General features: G+C 46.2%; 1 protein-coding gene across 1 annotated transcript; it reads left to right on the top strand.

Annotated features, from left to right (window-relative positions):
• The first annotated feature begins 1,215 nt into the window (after positions 1-1,215).
• LOC120041325 (unconventional myosin-X-like) lies at positions 1,216-23,760 on the top strand. Its single transcript, XM_038986263.1, has 8 exons — positions 1,216-1,418; positions 2,265-2,401; positions 11,539-11,662; positions 15,022-15,192; positions 17,387-17,512; positions 18,183-18,344; positions 19,456-19,647; positions 22,202-23,760. Exons 1-8 carry the CDS (start codon positions 1,245-1,247, stop codon positions 22,304-22,306), a joined length of 1,191 nt encoding a protein of 396 aa, XP_038842191.1. The 5' UTR covers positions 1,216-1,244; the 3' UTR covers positions 22,307-23,760.
• Positions 23,761-23,908: the final 148 nt, after the last annotated feature.

Genomic DNA, 23,908 nt, shown 5'->3' with positions numbered 1-23,908 from the left:
AGAAAATCCTTTGACACTGTTAACCACAATGTCCTCGTCTCCAAGCGGTCCAACTTCAACATCTCATCAAGTGTTTTAAAATGGATTGAGTCTCAATCAAATCATATCCGGCTGACCGGATGCAATGTGACCTACCATCGCCAAGGGACCACACTATGGGAGTACCACAGGGTTCAATCCTGGGCCCTTTGTTATTTAGTCTCTACCAGGCCGTGGATGATGCAGTTAATTATACACATGGACAAAATGCTGATGAAGTGGCAAGCAAACTAACGGTATCATTGTCGAAAGTGGTTGAAAGGCTCAACCACTACTGCCTCCTCAATGTGGGGGGGAAATGGTAGCTATTTACTTAAATATCTGGGCGTTATCCTAGACCCTACTTTGAACTGTAAAAACACATACAAAATAGTCTTCTTACACAGATTTACTTAAGGAACTCTTTCTACAGAGACAGCCAAGATTAATTTACATTCAATGATTTTCTGTCACCTGTCCTATTGTATCGGCGGCTGGTCTCAAGCCACTTAAACATCAGTTAAACCCCTTCGATCTCTATGTAAACAAGTACTTAAGATCCTGGACAGGAAATCACATCATTACTGTTACTGGGATATTCTCAACAAGTACAATCTGTTCAATTTGGACAACTTCCTTTTTCTCAGATGTCTGTCTAGTTTATAAGATCATCAATAATGTTGTAGCCCCACCTCTGAAAGATTTTGTCATATTAAGCTCTGAACAAAACAGAGGAGTCAGCCGGACCTCCACAAGCTAGAGGACACTGTCATTCCTCAACGAAGGAACAGTCAGCGTTCTCCACCTCAGGCATCAGGAAATGGAATTCCCTCCTCTCTCCTCTTTTAATTAAAGCACTAGTGACTTTAAATCCTGCATTTGTTGTATTTTAATCTGTTATCCTACTATACTGCTGTGTATTTAGTTAGGGAGTGTGGATGAAAATTTGCTGTGTTTAGCTAACTCTGGTGGAAACAGTTCACTCTCTGAAAATGGGTTTTTATTTGCACATGGTCCCTTTAATTACCACTTCAGCTTTGAGCCACAAGCAGAAAGTGTCCCCTCCCTATAGCTTCTAATACAAATAGACATATTTTCTGTGATTGATTTGTATGGATGAGTAAACTGGACAGTAAGACATCGGTAACGTTGATTTGCTCATCCTCAGTAACCCTCTGTTTGTTGTCTCCAGGGTGAAGGAGCAGTTTCCTGGAACAGAGGTGGACATGTTTGCCCATTTCATAGGTGAGTCTCTGAAGAGGACCAAGGTCAGGGACTATGTTCCGTCTCAGGAGGAGATCGTAGCCTTACTGACCCGGCAGGAAATGACTACTACGGTCTACTGCCACGGAGGAGGATCCTGCAAGATCTCCATCAACTCACACACCACCGCTGGAGAGGTTAGTGTTACGTTCCCCAGCAAGAAAACCAAAAATAGTAGCTCCGACAGAAGAGGGAACTAAAAAAACTGTAATTGAACAACAACCAAACAGCTGGGGTTTTAGGAGGGGTTCTGAAAGACACTCATGGGGGGTCCACTGGAAGTTGACTAGCAACAACAACTGGGACCTAAAAGACACCCAACATGAGTGTCCACTACATTTGCCCAAGAGGAGGCTAACATAATTAAAACCCACACCAAACGTAAAGACAGGAAGTGAACCTAAAAGACACCCACCATGAGACCCACTACATTTACCCAAGAGGAGGCTAACATAATTACGATGTTATTATAATACGATGCTCCCACATCTAAACAGTCTAAGGCTTTACATCAGCTCACACACCACCGCTGGAGAGGTAAAATAAATCTGTTTTCCACAATGAGTAGCAGCTGTAAAAAATAACTGTAATTTCTGCCTGGGGAAATCCTTCATTGGTACATCCATTTTCTCCAGGCTGTGTCCCTCTGTCCTGCCTGTGTCCAGGTGGTGAGGTTTAGTCAGATGTGTTAATGTCCCTCTGTCCTGCCTGTCCCCAGGTGGTGAGGTTTAGTCAGATGTGTTAATGTCCCTCTGTCCTGCCTGTGTCCAGGTGGTGAGGTTTAGTCAGATGTGTTAATGTCCCTCTGTCCTGCCTGTCCCCAGGTGGTGAGGTTTAGTCAGATGTGTTAATGTCCCTCTGTCCTGCCTGTCCCCAGGTGGTGAGGTTTAGTCAGATGTGTTAATGTCCCTCTGTCCTGCCTGTGTCCAGGTGGTGAGGTTTAGTCAGATGTGTTAATGTCCCTCTGTCCTGCCTGTCCCCAGGTGGTGGAGAAGTTGATCCGAGGCCTGGCCATGGAGGACAGTAGAAACATGTTTGCCCTGTTTGAACACAACAACACTACAGACCGGGCTGTGGAGAGCAGAGTCATCGTTACTGACGTACTCGCCAAGTTTGAGAGGTCAGAGTTCAGCTGGAGAGAGAGAGAGAGAGAGAGAGAGAGAGAGAGAGAGAGAGAGAGAGAGGACACAGAGAGAGAGAGAGAGACAGAGACAGAGACAGAGACAGAGACAGAGAGAGAGACAGAGACAGAGACAGAGACAGAGACAGAGACAGAGACAGAGACAGAGAGAGAGAGAGAGAGAGAGAGAGAGAGAGAGAGAGAGAGAGAGAGAGAGAGAGAGAGAGAGAGAGAGAGAGAGAGAGAGAGAGAGAGAGAGAGAGAGAGAGAGAGAGAGAGAGAGAGAGAGAGAGAGAGAGAGAGAGAGAGAGAGAGAGAGAGAGAGAGAGAGAGAGAGAGAGACAGAGACAGACAGACAGACAGACAGGACAGACAGACAGACAGACAGACAGACAGACAGACAGACAGACAGACAGACAGACAGACAGACAGACAGACAGACAGACAGACAGACAGACAGACAGACAGACAGACAGACAGACAGACAGACAGACAGACAGACAGACAGACAGACAGACAGACAGACAGACAGACAGACAGACAGACAGACAGACAGACAGACAGACAGACAGACAGACAGACAGACAGACAGACAGACAGACAGACAGACAGACAGACAGACAGACAGACAGACAGACAGACAGACAGACAGACAGACAGACAGACAGACAGACAGAGATTAGCCTGGTCCCTGATCTGTTTGAGAGGTGAGAGTTCAACTGGAGAGAGAGATGCACAGAGATTAGCCTGGTCCCTGATCTGTTTGAGAGGTGAGAGTTCAACTGGAGAGAGAGATGCACAGAGAGTAGCCTGGTTCCTGATCTGTTAGTGCTGCCTTGTCAATCCCTATGGCCATTGACAGTTTGATTTATTTTGATTTAACCTTTAACCTCGGCAAGTCAGTTAAGAACAAATGCTAAATTACAATGACGGCCTACCAATAGCCAAAAGGCCTCCTGCGTGGACGGGGGCTGGGATTAAAAATATAGGACAAAACACACATCATGACAAGAGACCTAAGACGACAACACAGCATGGTAGCAGCACATGACAACACAGCATGGTAGCAGCACATGACAACACAGCATGGTAGCAGCACATGACAACACAGCATGGTAGCAGCACATGACAACACAGCATGGTAGCACCACATGACAACACAGCATGGCAGCACCACATGACAACACAGCATGGTAGCAGCACATGACAACAACATAGCAGCACCACATGACAACAACATAGCAGCACCACATGACAACACAGCATGGTAGCAGCACAACATGACAACACAGCATGGTAGCACCACATGACAACACAGCAAGGCAGCACCACATGACAACACAGCAAGGCAGCACCACATGACAACACAGCAAGGCAGCACCACATGACAACACAGCAAGGCAGCACCACATGACAACACAGCAAGGCAGCACCACATGACAACAACACAGCATGGTAGCACCACATGACAACACAGCAAGGCAGCACCACATGACAACACAGCAAGGCAGCACCACATGACAACACAGCATGGCAGCACCACATGACAACACAGCATGGTAGCACCACAACATGACAACAACACAGCATGGTAGCACCACAACATGACAACAACACAGCATGGTAGCACCACATGACAACACAGCATGGTAGCACCACATGACAACACAGCATGGTAGCACCACATGACAACACAGCATGGTAGCACCACAACATGACAACAACACAGCATGGTAGCACCACAACATGACAACAACACAGCATGGTAGCACCACAACATGACAACAACACAGCATGGTAGCACCACATGACAACAACACAACATGGTAGCACCACATGACAACAACACAACATGGTAGCACCACATGACAACACAGCATGGTAGCAGCACATGACAACACAGCATGGTAGCAGCACATGACAACACAGCATGGTAGCACCACATGACAACACAGCATGGCAGCACCACATGACAACACAGCATGGTAGCAGCACATGACAACACAGCATGGCAGCAGCACCACATGACAACACAGCATGGCAGCACCACATGACAACACAGCATGGTAGCAGCACATGACAACAACATAGCAGCACCACATGACAACACAGCATGGTAGCAGCACATGACAACACAGCATGGTAGCAGCACAACATGACAACACAGCATGGTAGCACCACATGACAACACAGCAAGGCAGCACCACATGACAACACAGCAAGGCAGCACCACATGACAACACAGCAAGGCAGCACCACATGACAACACAGCAAGGCAGCACCACATGACAACACAGCAAGGCAGCACCACATGACAACAACACAGCATGGTAGCACCACATGACAACACAGCAAGGCAGCACCACATGACAACACAGCAAGGCAGCACCACATGACAACACAGCATGGCAGCACCACATGACAACACAGCATGGCAGCACCACATGACAACACAGCATGGTAGCACCACAACATGACAACAACACAGCATGGTAGCACCACAACATGACAACAACACAGCATGGTAGCACCACATGACAACACAGCATGGTAGCACCACAACATGACAACAACACAGCATGGTAGCACCACATGACAACAACACAACATGGTAGCACCACAGCATGACAACAACACAACATGGTAGCACCACAACATGACAACAACACAGCATGGTAGCACCACAACATGACAACAACACAGCATGGTAGCACCACATGACAACAACACAACATGGTAGCACCACATGACAACAACACAACATGGTAGCACCACAACATGACAACACAGCATGGTAGCACCACAACATGACAACAACACAACATGGTAGCACCACAACATGACAACAACACAACATGGTAGCACCACATGACAACAACACAACATGGTAGCACCACATGACAACAACACAACATGGTAGCACCACATGACAACAACACAGCAAGGCAGCACCACATGACAACACAGCATGGTAGCACCACAACATGACAACAACATGGTAGCAGCACAACATGACAACAACACAACATGGTAGCAGCACCACATGACAACAACACAGCATGGTAGCAACACCACATGACAACACAGCATGGCAGCAGCACAACATGACAACACAGCATGGTAGCAGCACAACATGACAACACAGCATGGTAGCAGCACAACATGACAACACAGCATGGCAGCAACACATGACAACACAACATGGTAGCAGCACAACATGACAACACAGCATGGCAGCAACACATGACAACACAACATGGTAGCAGCACAACATGACAACACAGCATGGTAGCAACACAACATGACAACAACACAACATGGTAGCAGCACAACATGACAACAACACAACATGGTAGCAGCACAACATGACGACAACACAGCATGGTAGCAGCACAACATGACAACAACACAGCATGGTAGCACCACAACATGACAACACAGCATGGTAGCACCACAACATGACAACACAGCATGGTAGCACCACAACATGACAACACAGCATGGTAGCACCACAACATGACAACACAGCATGGTAGCACCACAACATGACAACACAGCATGGTAGCACCACAACATGACAACACAGCATGGTAGCACCACAACATGACAACATAGCAGGGTAGCACCACAACATGACAACACAGCATGGTAGCACCACAACATGACAACACAGCATGGTAGCACCACAACATGACAGCACAGCATGGTAGCACCACAACATGACAACACAGCATGGTAGCACCACAACATGACAACAACACAACATGGTAGCAGCACAACATGACAACACAGCAAGGCAGCAACACAACATGACAACAGCAAGGCAGCAACACAACATGACAACAGCAAGGCAGCAACACAACATGACAACAGCAAGGCAGCAACACAACATGACAACAGCAAGGCAGCAACACAACATGACAACAGCAAGGCAGCAACACAACAACAGCAAGGCAGCAACACAACATAACAGCAAGGCAGCAACACAACATGACAACATGGTAGCAACACATGACAACAGCATGGTAGCAACACATGACAACACAGCATGGTAGCAGCACAACATGACAACACAACATGGTAGCAACACATGACAACACAGCAAGGCAGCAACACAACATGACAACACAACATGGTAGCAGCACAACATGACAACAACATGGTAGCAACACATGACAACACAGCATGGTAGCAGCACAACATGACAACACAGCATGGTAGCAACACATGACAACACAGCATGGTAGCAACACATGACAACACAGCATGGTAGCAGCACATGACAACACAGCATGGTAGCAGCACAACATGACAACACAGCAAGGCAGCAACACAACATGACAACACAGCATGGTAGCAACACAACATGACAACAACATGGTAGCAACACATGACAACAACATGGTAGCAACACAACATGGTAGCAACACAACATGACAACAACATGGTAGCAACACAACATGACAACACAGCATGGCAGCAACACAACATGACAACACAGCATGGTAGCAGCACAACATGACAACACAGCATGGTAGCAGCACAACATGACAACACAGCATGGTAGCAGCACAACATGACAACACAGCATGGTAGCAGCACAACATGACAACACAGCATGGTAGCAGCACAACATGACAACACAGCATGGTAGCAGCACAACATGACAACACAGCATGGTAGCAGCACAACATGACAACACAGCATGGTAGCAGCACAACATGACAACACAGCATGGTAGCAGCACAACATGACAACACAGCATGGTAGCAGCACAACATGACAACACAGCATGGTAGCAGCACAACATGACAACACAGCATGGTAGCAGCACAACATGACAACACAGCATGGTAGCAGCACAACATGACAACACAGCATGGTAGCAGCACAACATGACAACACAGCATGGTAGCAGCACAACATGACAACACAGCATGGTAGCAGCACAACATGACAACACAGCATGGTAGCAGCACAACATGACAACACAGCATGGTAGCAGCACAACATGACAACACAGCATGGTAGCAGCACAACATGACAACACAGCATGGTAGCAGCACAACATGACAACACAGCATGGTAGCAGCACAACATGACAACACAGCATGGTAGCAGCACAACATGACAACACAGCATGGTAGCAGCACAACATGACAACACAGCATGGTAGCAGCACAACATGACAACACAGCATGGTAGCAGCACAACATGACAACACAGCATGGTAGCAGCACAACATGACAACACAGCATGGTAGCAGCACAACATGACAACACAGCATGGTAGCAGCACAACATGACAACACAGCATGGTAGCAGCACAACATGACAACACAGCATGGTAGCAGCACAACATGACAACACAGCATGGTAGCAGCACAACATGACAACACAGCATGGTAGCAGCACAACATGACAACACAGCATGGTAGCAGCACAACATGACAACACAGCATGGTAGCAGCACAACATGACAACACAGCATGGTAGCAGCACAACATGACAACACAGCATGGTAGCAGCACAACATGACAACACAGCATGGTAGCAGCACAACATGACAACACAGCATGGTAGCAGCACAACATGACAACACAGCATGGTAGCAGCACAACATGACAACACAGCATGGTAGCAGCACAACATGACAACACAGCATGGTAGCAGCACAACATGACAACACAGCATGGTAGCAACACAACATGACAACACAGCATGGTAGCAGCACAACATGGTAGCAACACAACATGACAACACAGCATGGTAGCAGCACAACATGACAACAACATGGTAGCAACACAACATGACAACAACATGGTAGCAACACAACATGACAACAACATGGTAGCAACACAACATGACAACAACATGGTAGCAACACAACATGACAACAACATGGTAGCAACACAACATGACAACAACATGGTAGCAACACAACATGACAACAACATGGTAGCAACACAACATGACGACAACATGGTAGCAACACAACATGACGACAACATGGTAGCAACACAACATGACGACAACATGGTAGCAACACAACATGACGACAACATGGTAGCAACACAACATGGTGACAACAACATGGTAGCAACACAACATGGTAGCAACACAACATGACAACAACATGGTAGCAACACAACATGACAACAACATGGTAGCAACACAACATGACAACAACATGGTAGCAACACAACATGACAACAACATGGTAGCAACACAACATGACAACAACATGGTAGCAACACAACAACAGCATGGTAGCAACACAACATGACAACAACATGGTAGCAACACAACATGACAACAACATGGTAGCAACACAACATGACAACAACATGGTAGCAACACAACATGACAACAACATGGTAGCAACACAACAACAGCATGGTAGCAACACAACATAACAACAACATGGTAGCAACACAACATGACAACAACATGGTAGCAACACAATATAACAACAACATGGTAGCAACACAACATGACAACAACATGGTAGCAACACAACATGACAACAACATGGTAGCAACACAACAACAGCATGGTAGCAACACAACATGACAACAACATGGTAGCAACACAACATGACAACACAGCATGGTAGCAACACAATATAACAACAACATGGTAGCAACACAACATGACAACAACATGGTAGCAACACAACATGACAACAACATGGTAGCAACACAACATGACAACAACATGGTAGCAACACAACATGACAACAACATGGTAGCAACACAACAACAACATGGTAGCAACACAACATGACAACAACATGGCAGCAGCACATGACAACACAGCATGTTAGCAACACAACAACAGCATGGTAGCAACACAACATGACAACAACATGGTAGCAACACAACATAACAACAACATGGTAGCAACACAATATAACAACAACATGGTAGCAACACAACATGACAACAACATGGTAGCAACACAACATGACAACAACATGGTAGCAACACAACATGACAACAACATGGTAGCAACACAACATGACAACAACATGGTAGCAGCACAACATGACAACAACATGGCTGCAACACAACATGACAACAACATGGTAGCAACACAACATGACAACAACATGGTAGCAACACAACATGACAACAACATGGTAGCAACACAACATGACAACAACATGGTAGCAACACAACATGACAACAACATGGTAGCAACACAACATGACAACAACATGGTAGCAACACAACATGACAACAACATGGTAGCAACACAACATGACAACAACATGGTAGCAACACAACATGACAACAACATGGTAGCAGCACAACATGACAACAACATGGTAGCAACACAACATGACAACACAGCATGGTAGCAACACAACATGACAACAACATGGTAGCAACACAACATGACAACAACATGGTAGCAACACAACATGACAACAACATGGTAGCAACACAACATGACAACAACATGGTAGCAACACAACATGACAACAACATGGTAGCAGCACAACATGACAACAACATGGTAGCAACACAACATGGTAGCAACACAACATGACAACAACATGGTAGCAACACAACATGACAACAACATGGTAGCAGCACAACATGACAACAACATGGTAACAACACAACATGACAACACAGCATGGTAGCAACACAACATGACAACAACATGGTAGCAACACAACATGACAACAACATGGTAGCAACACAACATGACAACAACATGGTAGCAACACAACATGGCAACAACATGGTAACAACACAACATGACAACAACATGGTAGCAACACAACATGGCAACAACATGGTACAAACATTATAGGCTCAGACAACAGCACAAAGGTCAAGAAGATAGAGACAACAATACATCACGCGAAGCAGCCACCTCTGTCAGTAAGAGTGTCCATGATTGAGTCTTTGAATGAAGAGATGGAGATAAAACTGTCCAGTTTGTGTGTTTGTTGCAGCTCGTTCCAGTCGCTAGCTGCAGTGAACTGAAAAGACGAGCAACCCAGAGATGTGTGTGCTTTGGGGACCTTTAACAGAATGTTACTGGCAGAACGGGTGTTGTATGTGGAGGATGAGAGCTGCAGTAGGTATCTCAGATAGGGGGGAGTGAGGCCTAAGAGGTTTTATAAATAAGCATCAACCAGTGGGTCTTGCGACGGGTATACAGAGATGACCAGTTTACAGAAGAGTATAGAGTGCAGTGATGTGTCCTATAAGGAGCATTGGTGGCAAATCTGATGGTCGAATGGTAAAGAACATCTAGCCGCTCGAGAGCACCCTCACCTGCTGATCTATAAATGATGTCTCCGTAATCTAGCATGGGTAGGATGGTCGTCTGAATCAGGGTTAGTTTGGTAGAAAGAGGAGCGATTACGATAGAGGAAACCAAGTCTAGATGTAACTTGAGCCTGCAGCTTTGATATGTGCTGAGAGAAGGACAGTGTACCGTCTAGCCATACTCCCAAGTACCTGCATGAGGTGACTACCTCAAGCTCTAAACCACAGGTGTCAAACTCATTCCACGGGGGGCCGAGTGTCTGCGGGTTTTCGCTCCTCCCTTGTACTTGATTGATGAATTAACATCACTAATTAGTTAGGAACTCCCCACACCTGGTTGTCTAGGGCTTTATTGAAAGGAAAAACCAAAAACCTGCAGACACTAGGCCCTCTGTGGAATGAGTTTGACACCCCTGCTCTAAACCCTCAGAGGTAGTAATCACACCCGTGGGAAGAGGGGCATTCTTCTTACCAAACCACATGACCTTTGTTTTGGAGGTGTTCAGAACAAGGTTACGGGTGGAGAAAGCTTGTTGGACACTGAGAAAGCTTGTTGGACACTGAGAAAGCTTGTTGGACACTGAGAAAGCTTGTTGGACACTGAGAAAGCTTGTTGGACACTGAGAAAGCTTGTTGAACATAGGGAAAAGTTAGCAGGACAGCACAAACAGATCTGGGACCAATCTACATTACCCACAAACCTCTTTGATATTATTACTATAGTTCTGCTAAAACAAGGGTCTGAAATTGATTTGGTTGGTTGACTGATTGGTTTAGTTGTTTGAGTGATTGGTTTGGTTGATTGAGTGATTGGTTTAGTTGATTGAGTGATTCACTGATTGATTTCCAGGCTGTCAGGCAGTGAGGAGGTGGAGGAGGAGGGACAGTGGAAGCTCTACTTCAAACTCTACTGTTTCCTGGATGTAGAGAGCGTGCCCAAGGAAGGGGTGGAGTTCGCCTTCATGTTCGAACAGGTCAGTTACTTCCATTTTGTTCTATTATTATTAGAAAGCACCCGAGTAGAAAAGTGTCTTACAATGTTGTGCTTTAGAGTCTTTTCCATATCATATCCACCATCTTAGTTTGCAATCCATCTTCTTGCAATTTTTCTGTCCTCTTTCCTTTTTTGGGGGGGAAGGCTTAAGCAAGCGCCCCATTCCCATAGAAACCTTTAGTAGGGCCAGAATAGCTGTATCAATTCACTGACCTTTGTCTCTTGAATGTTAAGATTGCTACATGCTACTACTCAGATACAAGATTCAGAGTGTTGCAATGTTGTTAAAGGGGCGACTCCTTGTAATACTCTGAGGTGCTGAGGGGGTTCAAATATGGAGGACAAGGACATGAGGTTGATAGGCATCAAGTTAAAAAAAAAAAAAAAAAAAAAAATACATGTATTTCAGTAGCTCAGAAGAAAACATGAGGAAGAAAGGGGACAAGTTCAAGAAATAATAAAACATAAAAAAAAAAAAACTTGGGACAAGAGTGGATGTTGCGAGAAAATGGCGCAGGGTCGAGGGAACAAGGGAAAACCCAGGGGAAAGCAATGATGTCATGCCTTAAGTACAAAAACAGTACTTTAGTAGCTCAGAACGTAAAGTTGATGGAGTTTGAAAGAGGCTGAAGGTTTTAAAAATGGAGGGGCAGATTCGGTACTGCAAGGAGAGTGGAATGAAAGGAAAGGATGACGATGATGATTCTGGCCCAGTGGGATTTTCAGAGAGAATCGATTCTTGCCTTCTGGCTGATCCATATATGGTGTCAGGTTGGGTGGAGAAGAGGTTCAGGACTGTTGAGTCAAAGTAACTTAAAGTGGACTTGTGGTGATTTTTTGGGGGCGTTTTTTTCCATCCAGAGGGAGCAGTTCTTGTCCCCACGCATTTAGGGACAAGAACTGTGATTTGCTCTCTGGAGCAGGGCGCCGTTGAAAGAAGTGATAACTGGGGTGGCATTAAGGAGGATCAACTGAAATGGAAGATTCCCGGTGTCTGTGGTACCTGCCGTTTGGTGCGGCGCAGACCCAGTAGAGAGCGTGGTGAAACAGAGAATGTCTGTCCTGCTGAGTTTTGATGCAGAGTCTTTAACCAACAAAGTCAAGTTAGGATGTGTCAGTTATCCAGTGAGAGATTTTGTCCTGAACCCATTATGGTGTGTTAGGTGCCAAGCTTATGGTCATGTTGCAGCAGTGTGTAAAAGGAAGATTTCTAGATGTGAGAAGTGTGCAGAAGAGCATGAGACAAAGGAATGTGCAGCAGTAGAGGCTGCTGAGGGAGGATGGCTCATATTTATTTGTATTTATTATGGATCCCCATTAGTTCCTGCCAAGGCAGCAGCTACTCTTCCTGGGGTTTATTATGGATCCCCATTAGTTCCTACCAAGGCAGCAGCTACTCTTCCTGGGGTTTATTATGGATCTCCATTAGTTCCTGCCAAGGCAGCAGCTACTCTTCCTGGGGTTTATTATGGATCCCCATTAGTTCCTGCCAAGGCAGCAGCTACTCTTCCTGGGGTTTATTATGGATCCCCATTAGTTCCTGCCAAGGCAGCAGCTACTCTTCCTGGGGTTTATTATGGATCCCCATTAGTTCCTGGGATCCAAACATATTAAAGCACTTAGATTAGAGTTCCATGTAGTCATAACTGTATAATGGCTGGAATGCAGTGCAATTCATTCCGTTCCAGCCATTATTATGAGCCGCCATCCCCTCAGCAGCCTCCACTAATGTGTAGTATGGGTGGGAAAAGTTGTGAGTTAACTGTAAGGGTTCCCATGGTGCTGGAGATTAGAGGTGTCTGGCGAGAGAGAGGCAGGTTGAGTTTGCCATGATCAGAGTAGTGCAGAAGGTGTCGTATGCCGAGGCTGTGAGGAGCCTGAGGAAGCCATTGGAAAAGGAATCTGGTTGATATCCCTTTAAATGGAGGGGCAGGCAACGGAACAGGGATTTTTCCAAATAAAAGGCACTTCCGTGTTGGATTTCCTCAGGTTTTCGCCTGCAAAATCAGTTCTGTTATACTCACAGACAATATTTTGACCGTTTTGGAAACTTTAGAGTGTTTGCTATCCTAATCTGTCAATTATATGCATATTCTAGCATCTGGACCTGAGGAATAGTCTGTTTACCTTAGGAACGTTATTTTTCCAAACATAAAAATTCTGCCCCCTAGCTGAAAGAAGTTAAAGAAAAACTAACAGGTCTGTGAGAGCCGGAATTCTTACTGGTTGGTAGGTGATCAAATACTTATGTCATGCAATAAAATGCAAATTAATTACTTAAAAATCATACAATGTGATTTTCTGGATTTTTGTTTTAGATTCCGTCTCTCACAGTTGAAGTGTACCTATGATAAAAATTACAGACCTCTACATGCTTTGTAAGTAGGAAAACCTGCAAAATCGGCAGTGTATCAAATACTTGTTCTCCCCACTGTAGGTGTCTGGTTAGACTGTAAACCCTCCTTCCAGACTCATATTAAGCATCTCCAATCCAAACTTAAATCTAGAATCGGCTTCCTATTTCATAACAAAGCCTCCTTCACTCATGCTGCCAAACATACCCTCGTAAAACTGACCATCCTACCGATCCTTGACTACCGATCCTTGACACCCCATATATATTACCCACAACTGCGACCTGTATGCTCTCGTTGGCTGGTCCTCGCTACATATTCGTCACCAAACCCACCCGCTCCAGGTCATCTATAACTCTTTGCTAAGTAAAGCTCCGCCTTATCTCAGCTCACTGGTCACCATAGCAACACCCACCCGTAGCATGCGCTCCAGCAGGTATATTTCACTGGTCATCCCCAAAGCCAACACCTCCTTTGGCCGCCTTTCCTTCCAGTTCTCTGATACCAATGACTGCAACGAATTGCAAAAATCACTGAAGTTGGAGACTTATATCTCCCTCACTAACTTTAAACATCAGCTGTCAGAGCAGCTTACCCATCGCTGCAGCTGTACACAGCCCATCTGTACACAGCCCATCCAACTACTTCATCCCCATATTCGTTTTAGTTTTTCTGCTCTTTTGCACACCAGTATTTCTACTTGCACATCCTCATCTGCACATCTATCACTCCAGTATAAATTGCTAAATTATAATTACTTCGCCACTATGGCCTATTTATTGCCTTACTTCATTTGCACACACTGTATATAGATTTTTCTATTGTGATATTGACTGTACTTTTGTTTATTCCACGTGTAACTCTGTGTTGTTTTTGTCACACCGCTATGCTTTATCTTGGCCAGGTCGCAGTTGTAAATGAGAACTTGTTCTCAACTGTCCTACCTGGTTAAATAAAGGTGAATTAAAAAATATGTCTCGTCCAGGCCCATGAGTCTCTGACCAACGGTCATTTCCCGGCCCCAGAAGACACCCTGCAGCACCTGGCTGCTCTCAGGCTCCAGTTCCTCCACGGGGACAAGGCCCGGGGCAGCTGGTCTCTGGACAACGTCTACCCTGTAGGGAGGCTACGCACACGCATCCTGCATTTCACCAAGGTACTTATATATTTTTCCGTAAGCCCTAAAAACCTGTTTTCACTTTGTCATTATGGGGTATTGTGTGTAGATTGATGGGGGGGGGGGGGGGGGATATTTAATAGATTTTATAGTAAGGCTGTAATGTAACAAAATGTGGACAAAGTAAAGGGGTCTGACTACTTTCTGATTGCACTGTATGTATCTCTGATGTATGCATATGTATGTTGCTGTATGTTGTCTTTGCTGGGGACAAATCCCACTGAATTTAGGTTAGTTACACTCTATCCAGGGGGTGGTGCTCTGCAGATTGACCCTTTGCGGCTTGCAACGTGGGGTTGTATAGGTGGACTAGCAACGTGGGGTTGTATAGGTGGACTAGCAACGTGGGGTTGTGTAGGTGGACTAGCAACGTGGGGCTGTGTAGGTGGACTAGCAACGTGGGGTTGTGTAGGTGGACTAGCAACGTGGGGTTGTATAGGTGGACTAGCAACGTGGGGTTGTGTAGGTGGACTAGCAACGTGGGGTTGTATAGGTGGACTAGCAACGTGGGGTTGTGTAGGTGGACTAGCAACGTGGGGTTGTGTAGGTGGACTAGCAACGTGGGGTTGTGTAGGCGGACTAGCAACGTGGGGTTGTATAGGTGGACTAGCAACGTGGGGTTGTATAGGTGGACTAGCAACGTGGGGTTGTGTAGGTGGACTAGCAACGTGGGGTTGTATAGGTGGACTAGCAACGTGGGGTTGTGTAGGTGGACTAGCAACGTGGGGCTGTGTAGGTGGACTAGCAACGTGGGGTTGTGTAGGCGGACTAGCAACGTGGGGTTGTGTAGGTGGACTAGCAACGTGGGGTTGTGTAGGCGGACTAGCAACGTGGGGTTGTGTAGGCGGACTAGCAACGTGGGGTTGTGTAGGCGGACTAGCAACGTGGGGTTGTGTAGGCGGACTAGCAACGTGGGGTTGTGTAGGCGGACTAGCAACGTGGGGTTGTGTAGGCGGACTAGCAACGTGGGGTTGTGTAGGCGGACTAGCAACGTGGGGTTGTGTAGGCGGACTAGCAACGTGGGGTTGTGTAGGCGGACTAGCAACGTGGGGTTGTGTAGGCGGACTAGCAACGTGGGGTTGTGTAGGCGGACTAGCAACGTGGGGTTGTGTAGGCGGACTAGCAACGTGGGGTTGTGTAGGCGGACTAGCAACGTGGTGGGTTGTGTAGGCGGACTAGCAACGTGGGGTTGTGTAGGCGGACTAGCAACGTGGGGTTGTGTAGGCGGACTAGCAACGTGGGGTTGTGTAGGCGGACTAGCAACGTGGGGTTGTGTAGGCGGACTAGCAACGTGGGGTTGTGTAGGCGGACTAGCAACGTGGGGTTGTGTAGGCGGACTAGCAACGTGGGGTTGTGTAGGCGGACTAGCAACGTGGGGTTGTGTAGGCGGACTAGCAACGTGGGGTTGTGTAGGCGGACTAGCAACGTGGGGTTGTGTAGGCGGACTAGCAACGTGGGGTTGTGTAGGCGGACTAGCAACGTGGGGTTGTGTAGGCGGACTAGCAACGTGGGGTTGTGTAGGCGGACTAGCAACGTGGGGTTGTGTAGGCGGACTAGCAACGTGGGGTTGTGTAGGCGGACTAGCAACGTGGGGTTGTGTAGGCGGACTAGCAACGTGGGTTTGGTAGGCGGACTAGCAACGTGGGGTTGTGTAGGCGGACTAGCAACGTGGGGTTGTGTAGGCGGACTAGCAACGTGGGGTTGTGTAGGCGGACTAGCAACGTGGGGTTGTGTAGGCGGACTAGCAACGTGGGGTTGTGTAGGCGGACTAGCAACGTGGGGTTGTGTAGGCGGACTAGCAACGTGGGGTTGTGTAGGCGGACTAGCAACGTGGGGTTGTGTAGGCGGACTAGCAACGTGGGGTTGTGTAGGCGGACTAGCAACGTGGGGTTGTGTAGGCGGACTAGCAACGTGGGGTTGTGTAGGCGGACTAGCAACGTGGGGTTGTGTAGGTGGACTAGCAACGTGGGGTTGTGTAGGTGGACTAGCAACGTGGGGTTGTGTAGGCGGACTAGCAACGTGGGGTTGTGTAGGCGGACTAGCAACGTGGGGTTGTGTAGGCGGACTAGCAACGTGGGGTTGTGTAGGCGGACTAGCAACGTGGGGTTGTGTAGGCGGACTAGCAACGTGGGGTTGTGTAGGCGGACTAATAAAGTGGGGTTGTTTTGTGTAGGTGGGCGCGGCGGGGCCTGTGGGCCAAACCCTTGAGCGGAGGCGTACCAGCTTCCTGGACGGGACCCTGCGCCGCAGCGGGCTGAAGACAGGCTCCATGAAGAAACAGAAGATGGAGGAGGAACAGGTAGCCTAGCGGTTAGAGGAGGAACAGGTAGCCTAGCGGTTAGAGGAGGAACAGGTAGCCTAGCGGTTAGAGGAGGAACAGGTAGCCTAGCGGTTAGAGGAGGAACAGGTAGCCTAGCGGTTAGAGGAGGAACAGGTAGCCTAGCGGTTAGAGGAGGAACATGTAGCCTAGCGGTTAGAGGAGGAACATGTAGCCTAGCGGTTAGAGGAGGAACATGTAGCGTAGCGGTTAGAGGAGGAACATGTAGCCTAGCGGTTAGAGGAGGAACATGTAGCCTAGCGGTTAGAGGAGGAACATGTAGCCTAGCGGTTAGAGGAGGAACATGTAGCCTAGCGGTTAGAGGAGGAACATGTAGCCTAGCGGTTAGAGGAGGAACATGTAGCCTAGCGGTTAGAGGAGGAACATGTAGCCTAGCGGTTAGAGGAGGAACATGTAGCCTAGCGGTTAGAGGAGGAACATGTAGCCTAGCGGTTAGAGGAGGAACGGGTAGCCTAGCGGTTAGAGGAGGAACGGGTAGCCTAGCGGTTAGAGGAGGAACGGGTAGCCTAGCGGTTAGAGGAGGAACGGGTAGCCTAGCGGTTAGAGGAGGAACGGGTAGCCTAGCGGTTAGAAGAGGAACGGGTAGCCTAGCCCTTGAGGAAGGTACTAATAAAGTATTGTTCTTGTTCAGATGCTGGAGATGTGGGTGAAGGAGGAGACTTCAGCCACCAGAACCTCCATCGTAGAGAAGTGGTCCAGACTTCAGGGACTGGACCAGCACACTGCCATGCTCAAATACATGAACATCATAAAGGAGTGGCCCGGATATGGGTCCACACTGTTCGACGTAGAGGTAACTACATGACAACACAGACTAGCGTCCTGTCCAGGGGGTGGACATCAAGCTACAGAGCCCTGTGTTGGCGGGCGGTGCAGTTGCCGTACCAGGCGGTGTTACAGCCCGACAGGATGCTCTCATATGTGTATTTATAAAAGTTTGTGAGGGTCTTAGGTGACAAGCCGATGTTGCGCGTTCTTCACCACACTGTCTGTGTGTGAGTGTGTGTGTGGGCCATTTCAGATGTCAGTGATGTGTACTCCGAGGAACATTAAGCTTTTCACCTTCTCCACTTCGGTCTCGTCGATGTGGATTGGGGCATGCTCCTAATGCTTTTTCCTGAAATCCCCGATCCATGGGATTAAATAGTGGGCTTTTGCACAGATGGGGCTCCATCTATGGTGGCACGGTGGTCAGGCCTCTGCAGGCTTGTTAGAAATGTGGCTCCCTCTGCCATTTGGACACATTCGTACACCAACAGCTTGGTGGGTATCGAGGGGGAGTGTTGGAAACATTTTTCACATTGAGAGACCAACTGTTGTCATTCACAATGGATGTTAAAAAAAATATGTTTTTAAAGACTTTCTTTGTTATGAAAAGAAAATGTGTCGCCTTGCAGTTGTAACAGACAGGAAACTGAACAAACTGAATTTAAGCATACAGGGGAAATACAAAAACATTCTACAGATGAGTGACCGAATCAGTGGATTCAGAGAAGGGGAGGTAACGGGCAGAAGGGGCGGTAACGGGCAGAAGGGGCGGTAACGGGCAGAAGGGGCGGTAACGGGCAGAAGGGGCGGTAACGGGCAGAAGGGGAGCTAACGGGCAGAAGGGGAGCTAACGGGCAGAAGGGGAGCTAACGGGCAGAAGGGGAGCTAACGGGCAGAAGGGGCGGTAACGGGCAGAAGGGGCGGTAACGGGCAGAAGGGGCGGTAACGGGCAGAAGGGGCGGTAACGGGCAGAAGGGGCGGTAACGGGCAGAAGGGGCGGTAACGGGCAGAAGGGAAAAAGAAGACAAATGAATGGAAATAGGTTGCTGGTTTCCATCGCCTGGCTTTGTAAATGTATTTGATCATACTTGTTTTCTGACCTGTCTGTGTATGTCTCTCTCTCTCTGTTTCCTCAGTGTAAAGAGGGAGGCTTTCCTCACGACCTGTGGCTGAGTGTGAGTGCAGAGAACGTGTCGGTCTACAAGAGAGGAGAACCCAAACCTCTAGAGACGTTCCCCTACGAACACATCATCTTCTTCGGAGCTCCCCAGGCCACTACCTATAAGATCACAGTGGATGACAGAGAGATGTTCTTTGAGACACCTCTGGTACAGTATTACACCATAATACAACATTATAGAAGTAGTAGCCTGGTCCCAGGTCTGTTTATAACACCAGATTATAAATGACCAGTAGCCTGGTCCCAGATCTGTTTATAACACCAGATTATAAATGACCAGTAGCCTGGTCCCAGATCTGTTTATAACACCAGATTATAAATGACCAGTAGCCTGGTCCCAGATCTGTTTATAACACCAGATTATAAATGACCAGTAGCCTGGTCCCAGGTCTGTTTATAACACCAGATTATAAATGACCAGTAGCCTGGTCCCAGATCTGTTTATAACACCAGATTATAAATGACCAGTAGCCTGGTCCCAGATCTGTTTATAACACCAGATTATAAATGACCAGTAGCCTGGTCCCAGGTCTGTTTATAACAACAGATTATAAATGACCAGTAGCCTGGTCCCAGGTCTGTTTATAACAACAGATTATAAATGACCAGTAGCCTGGTCCCAGATCTGTTTATAACACCAGATTATAAATGACCAGTAGCCTGGTCCCAGGTCTGTTTATAACACCAGATTATAAATGACCAGTAGCCTGGTCCCTGGTCTGTTTATAACACCAGATTATAAATGACCAGTAGCCTGGTCCCAGATCTGTTTATAACACCAGATTATAAATGACCAGTAGCCTGGTCCCAGATCTGTTTATAACACCAGATTATAAATGACCAGTAGCCTGGTCCCAGGTCTGTTTATAACACCAGATTATAAATGACCAGTAGCCTGGTCCCTGGTCTGTTTATAACACCAGATTATAAATGACCAGTAGCCTGGTCCCAGATCTGTTTATAACACCAGATTATAAATGACCAGTAGCCTGGTCCCAGATCTGTTTATAACACCAGATTATAAATGACCAGTAGTAGCCGGGTCTGTTTATAACACCAGATTATAAATGACCAGTAGCCTGGTCCCAGGTCTGTTTATAACACCAGATTATAAATGACCAGTAGCCTGGTCCCAGGTCTGTTTATAACACCAGATTATAAATGACCAGTAGCCTGGTCCCAGGTCTGTTTATAACACCAGATTATAAATGACCAGTAGCCTGGTCCCAGGTCTGTTTATAACACCAGATTATAAATGACCAGTAGCCTGGTCCCAGGTCTGTTTATAACACCAGATTATAAATGACCAGTAGCCTTGTCCCAGATCTGTTTATAACACCAGATTATAAATGACCAGTAGCCTGGTCCCAGGTCTGTTTATAACACCAGATTATAAATGACCAGTAGCCTGGTCCCAGGTCTGTTTATAACACCAGATTATAAATGACCAGTAGCCTGGTCCCAGGTCTGTTTATAACACCAGATTATAAATGACCAGTAGCCTGGTCCCAGGTCTGTTTATAACACCAGATTATAAATGACCAGTAGCCTGGTCCCAGATCTGTTTATAACACCAGATTATAAATGACCAGTTGCCTGGTCCCAGGTCTGTTTATAACACCAGATTATAAATGACCAGTAGCCTGGTCCCAGATCTGTTTATAACACCAGATTATAAATGACCAGTAGCCTGGTCCCAGGTCTGTTTATAACACCAGATTATAAATGACCAGTAGCCTGGTCCCAGGTCTGTTTATAACACCAGATTATAAATGACCAGTAGCCTGGTCCCAGGTCTGTTTATAACACCAGATTATAAATGACCAGTAGCCTGGTCCCAGGTCTGTTTATAACACCAGATTATAAATGACCAGTAGCCTGGTCCCAGATCTGTTTATAACACCAGATTATAAATGACCAGTAGCCTGGTCCCAGGTCTGTTTATAACACCAGATTATAAATGACCAGTAGCCTTGTCCCAGATCTGTTTATAACACCAGATTATAAATGACCAGTAGCCTGGTCCCAGGTCTGTTTATAACACCAGATTATAAATGACCAGTAGCCTGGTCCCAGGTCTGTTTATAACACCAGATTATAAATGACCAGTAGCCTGGTCCCAGGTCTGTTTATAACACCAGATTATAAATGACCAGTAGCCTGGTCCCAGGTCTGTTTATAACACCAGATTATAAATGACCAGTAGCCTGGTCCCAGATCTGTTTATAACACCAGATTATAAATGACCAGTTGCCTGGTCCCAGGTCTGTTTATAACACCAGATTATAAATGACCAGTAGCCTGGTCCCAGATCTGTTTATAACACCAGATTATAAATGACCAGTAGCCTGGTCCCAGGTCTGTTTATAACACCAGATTATAAATGACCAGTAGCCTGGTCCCAGGTCTGTTTATAACACCAGATTATAAATGACCAGTAGCCTGGTCCCAGGTCTGTTTATAACACCAGATTATAAATGACCAGTAGCCTGGTCCCAGGTCTGTTTATAACACCAGATTATAAATGACCAGTAGCCTGGTCCCAGATCTGTTTATAACACCAGATCACCCCAGGCTAGCATTTCAGAACGTCAACCAACAAAAGCCTTGGCTGTTATGATGCTTTTTAAACAAGTATCTGTTCAGTGTGCATCGTTCGTTTGTTTTCCCTGCTGTTAAAACTCTCATCTGTGGTGTTTCAGGTTGGAGAGATCATCAAGATCATGAAAGCCTACATCAACATGATAGTAAAGAAGAGATGTAGCGTCAGATCTGGGTCCAGCGACGGAACCAACTGGATCAGGTGATGTGAGACAAAACACAACCCAGTTGGCTTCCCCCACCGCCCCTGACCAGAAGGCTAAAAGGCTAGCACTACAAGGCTAAAAGGCTAGCACTACAGGCTAAAAGGCTAGCACTACAAGGCTAAAAGGCTAGCACTACAAGGCTAAAAGGCTAGCACTACAAGGCTAAAAGGCTAGCACTACAAGGCTAAAAGGCTAGCACTACAAGGCTAACCAGCAGGGTCCGTGAAGACAAGCTTCAAGACTAAAAGTCCATGAAGACAGGACTGTTCTCTTCAACTCAGATGTCTGGATAACTGACGTCAGGCTGCTACTCCAGAACTCGTCCGACTCCGGTGTCCCTCAGTGTGGTGCGCCAAGCCAACATTCAGAACATTCTAGAATGTGTAGCGCTAAAGGCTGTACTGCGTTCCTCAACCGTTTTAAATATTACTATTCTATAGCTGTCGACAGAGTGGATATCACGTTACCTTCTGCTACTATTTACATCAATTTATCAATAGTATGAACCAATCAGGATATCACATTTAAAATTTCCTTTTGTATTCAAGTTCTACCATTTTCAAATTCCTTTCCAATGGATTGAGATTCAGATTGAGTGAGAAATGTCTCACTGTCAAGCCTTCCCGTGACTAGCTCCCCTTTCCTTATAAGAATATTGTGTCTATTTTTATAATTTGGCAAGTGTTATTATTATTATTATTATAACATATGTTATTGTCTGGGCACCCAACTATACCGTTATATATTTACAATGAGAAGAAGTTATTCGTCTAAAGTAAAGGTTGAAAGACTTTTCCCTCAGGTTTTCTGAGCAATAGGAGTTGAATCCCAAACCAACCACAGAACCAGGGAGTTGAACCTCTTTACATTTTGATGCCTTAAATAGGGTTTGCTGTTTCCATCCATGTTGTTATTCTTTGGACTGTAAGTAATAGGTTTTCACTTTCAAGAATGGCGTCCCCGAGCCAGGGTTATGTCAGGGTTCATAGCTCGATGGTTATAACCAGTTATAATGCTGGAGGCAGAGGCTGCTGTTCTATAGCCTGGTCCCAGATCTGTTTCTGCTTTTGCCTACTCTGATTATGACGCTAAATATGTTTGAAATGACAATTCCATAAGGAAGTTGGTGAAAGAGCAGAAAAAGCAGACTGGTGTGCCCAAAGCTAGCCTTTCTACCCAGTGCCTGAGAAGCAGGTTTTTAACTAACTGGTGAAATAACACTTGTATTTTATAAGTTAAATATAACTAGAACAAACCAATACATAATCCATTACTACTATATTTAGGTTATTATTTATTTACAATAAAGGCAGTGGTTTAATATAGAACATTTAGCTTAATTCTGAAGAACGTTGTGATAGAATTTAGTCTGAGGTATTTTTCATTTAAATGTTTTATTTACTATTTTTGATTTGAAACCAGTTTTGTCCTTGTAATTAAATGTTTTCTGACAAACTGTTGAAAGAGAGTGTGATGTTTTCTGACTGAAACTGTTGAAAGAGAGTGTAATGTTTTGTGACCTGAAACTGTTGAAAGAGAGTGTGATGTGTTGATGAAACGAGCAGGAAGGTACTTCCTGGTACTTCTGTTACTGAGCTATTG

The sequence above is a fragment of the Salvelinus namaycush genome, unplaced genomic scaffold (assembly GCF_016432855.1).
Source record: "Salvelinus namaycush isolate Seneca unplaced genomic scaffold, SaNama_1.0 Scaffold440, whole genome shotgun sequence".
Taxonomy (NCBI): Eukaryota; Metazoa; Chordata; class Actinopteri; order Salmoniformes; family Salmonidae; genus Salvelinus; species Salvelinus namaycush.
Note: the sequence above shows the minus strand (reverse complement) of the source record. Positions and strands in the feature narration are given on the sequence as shown.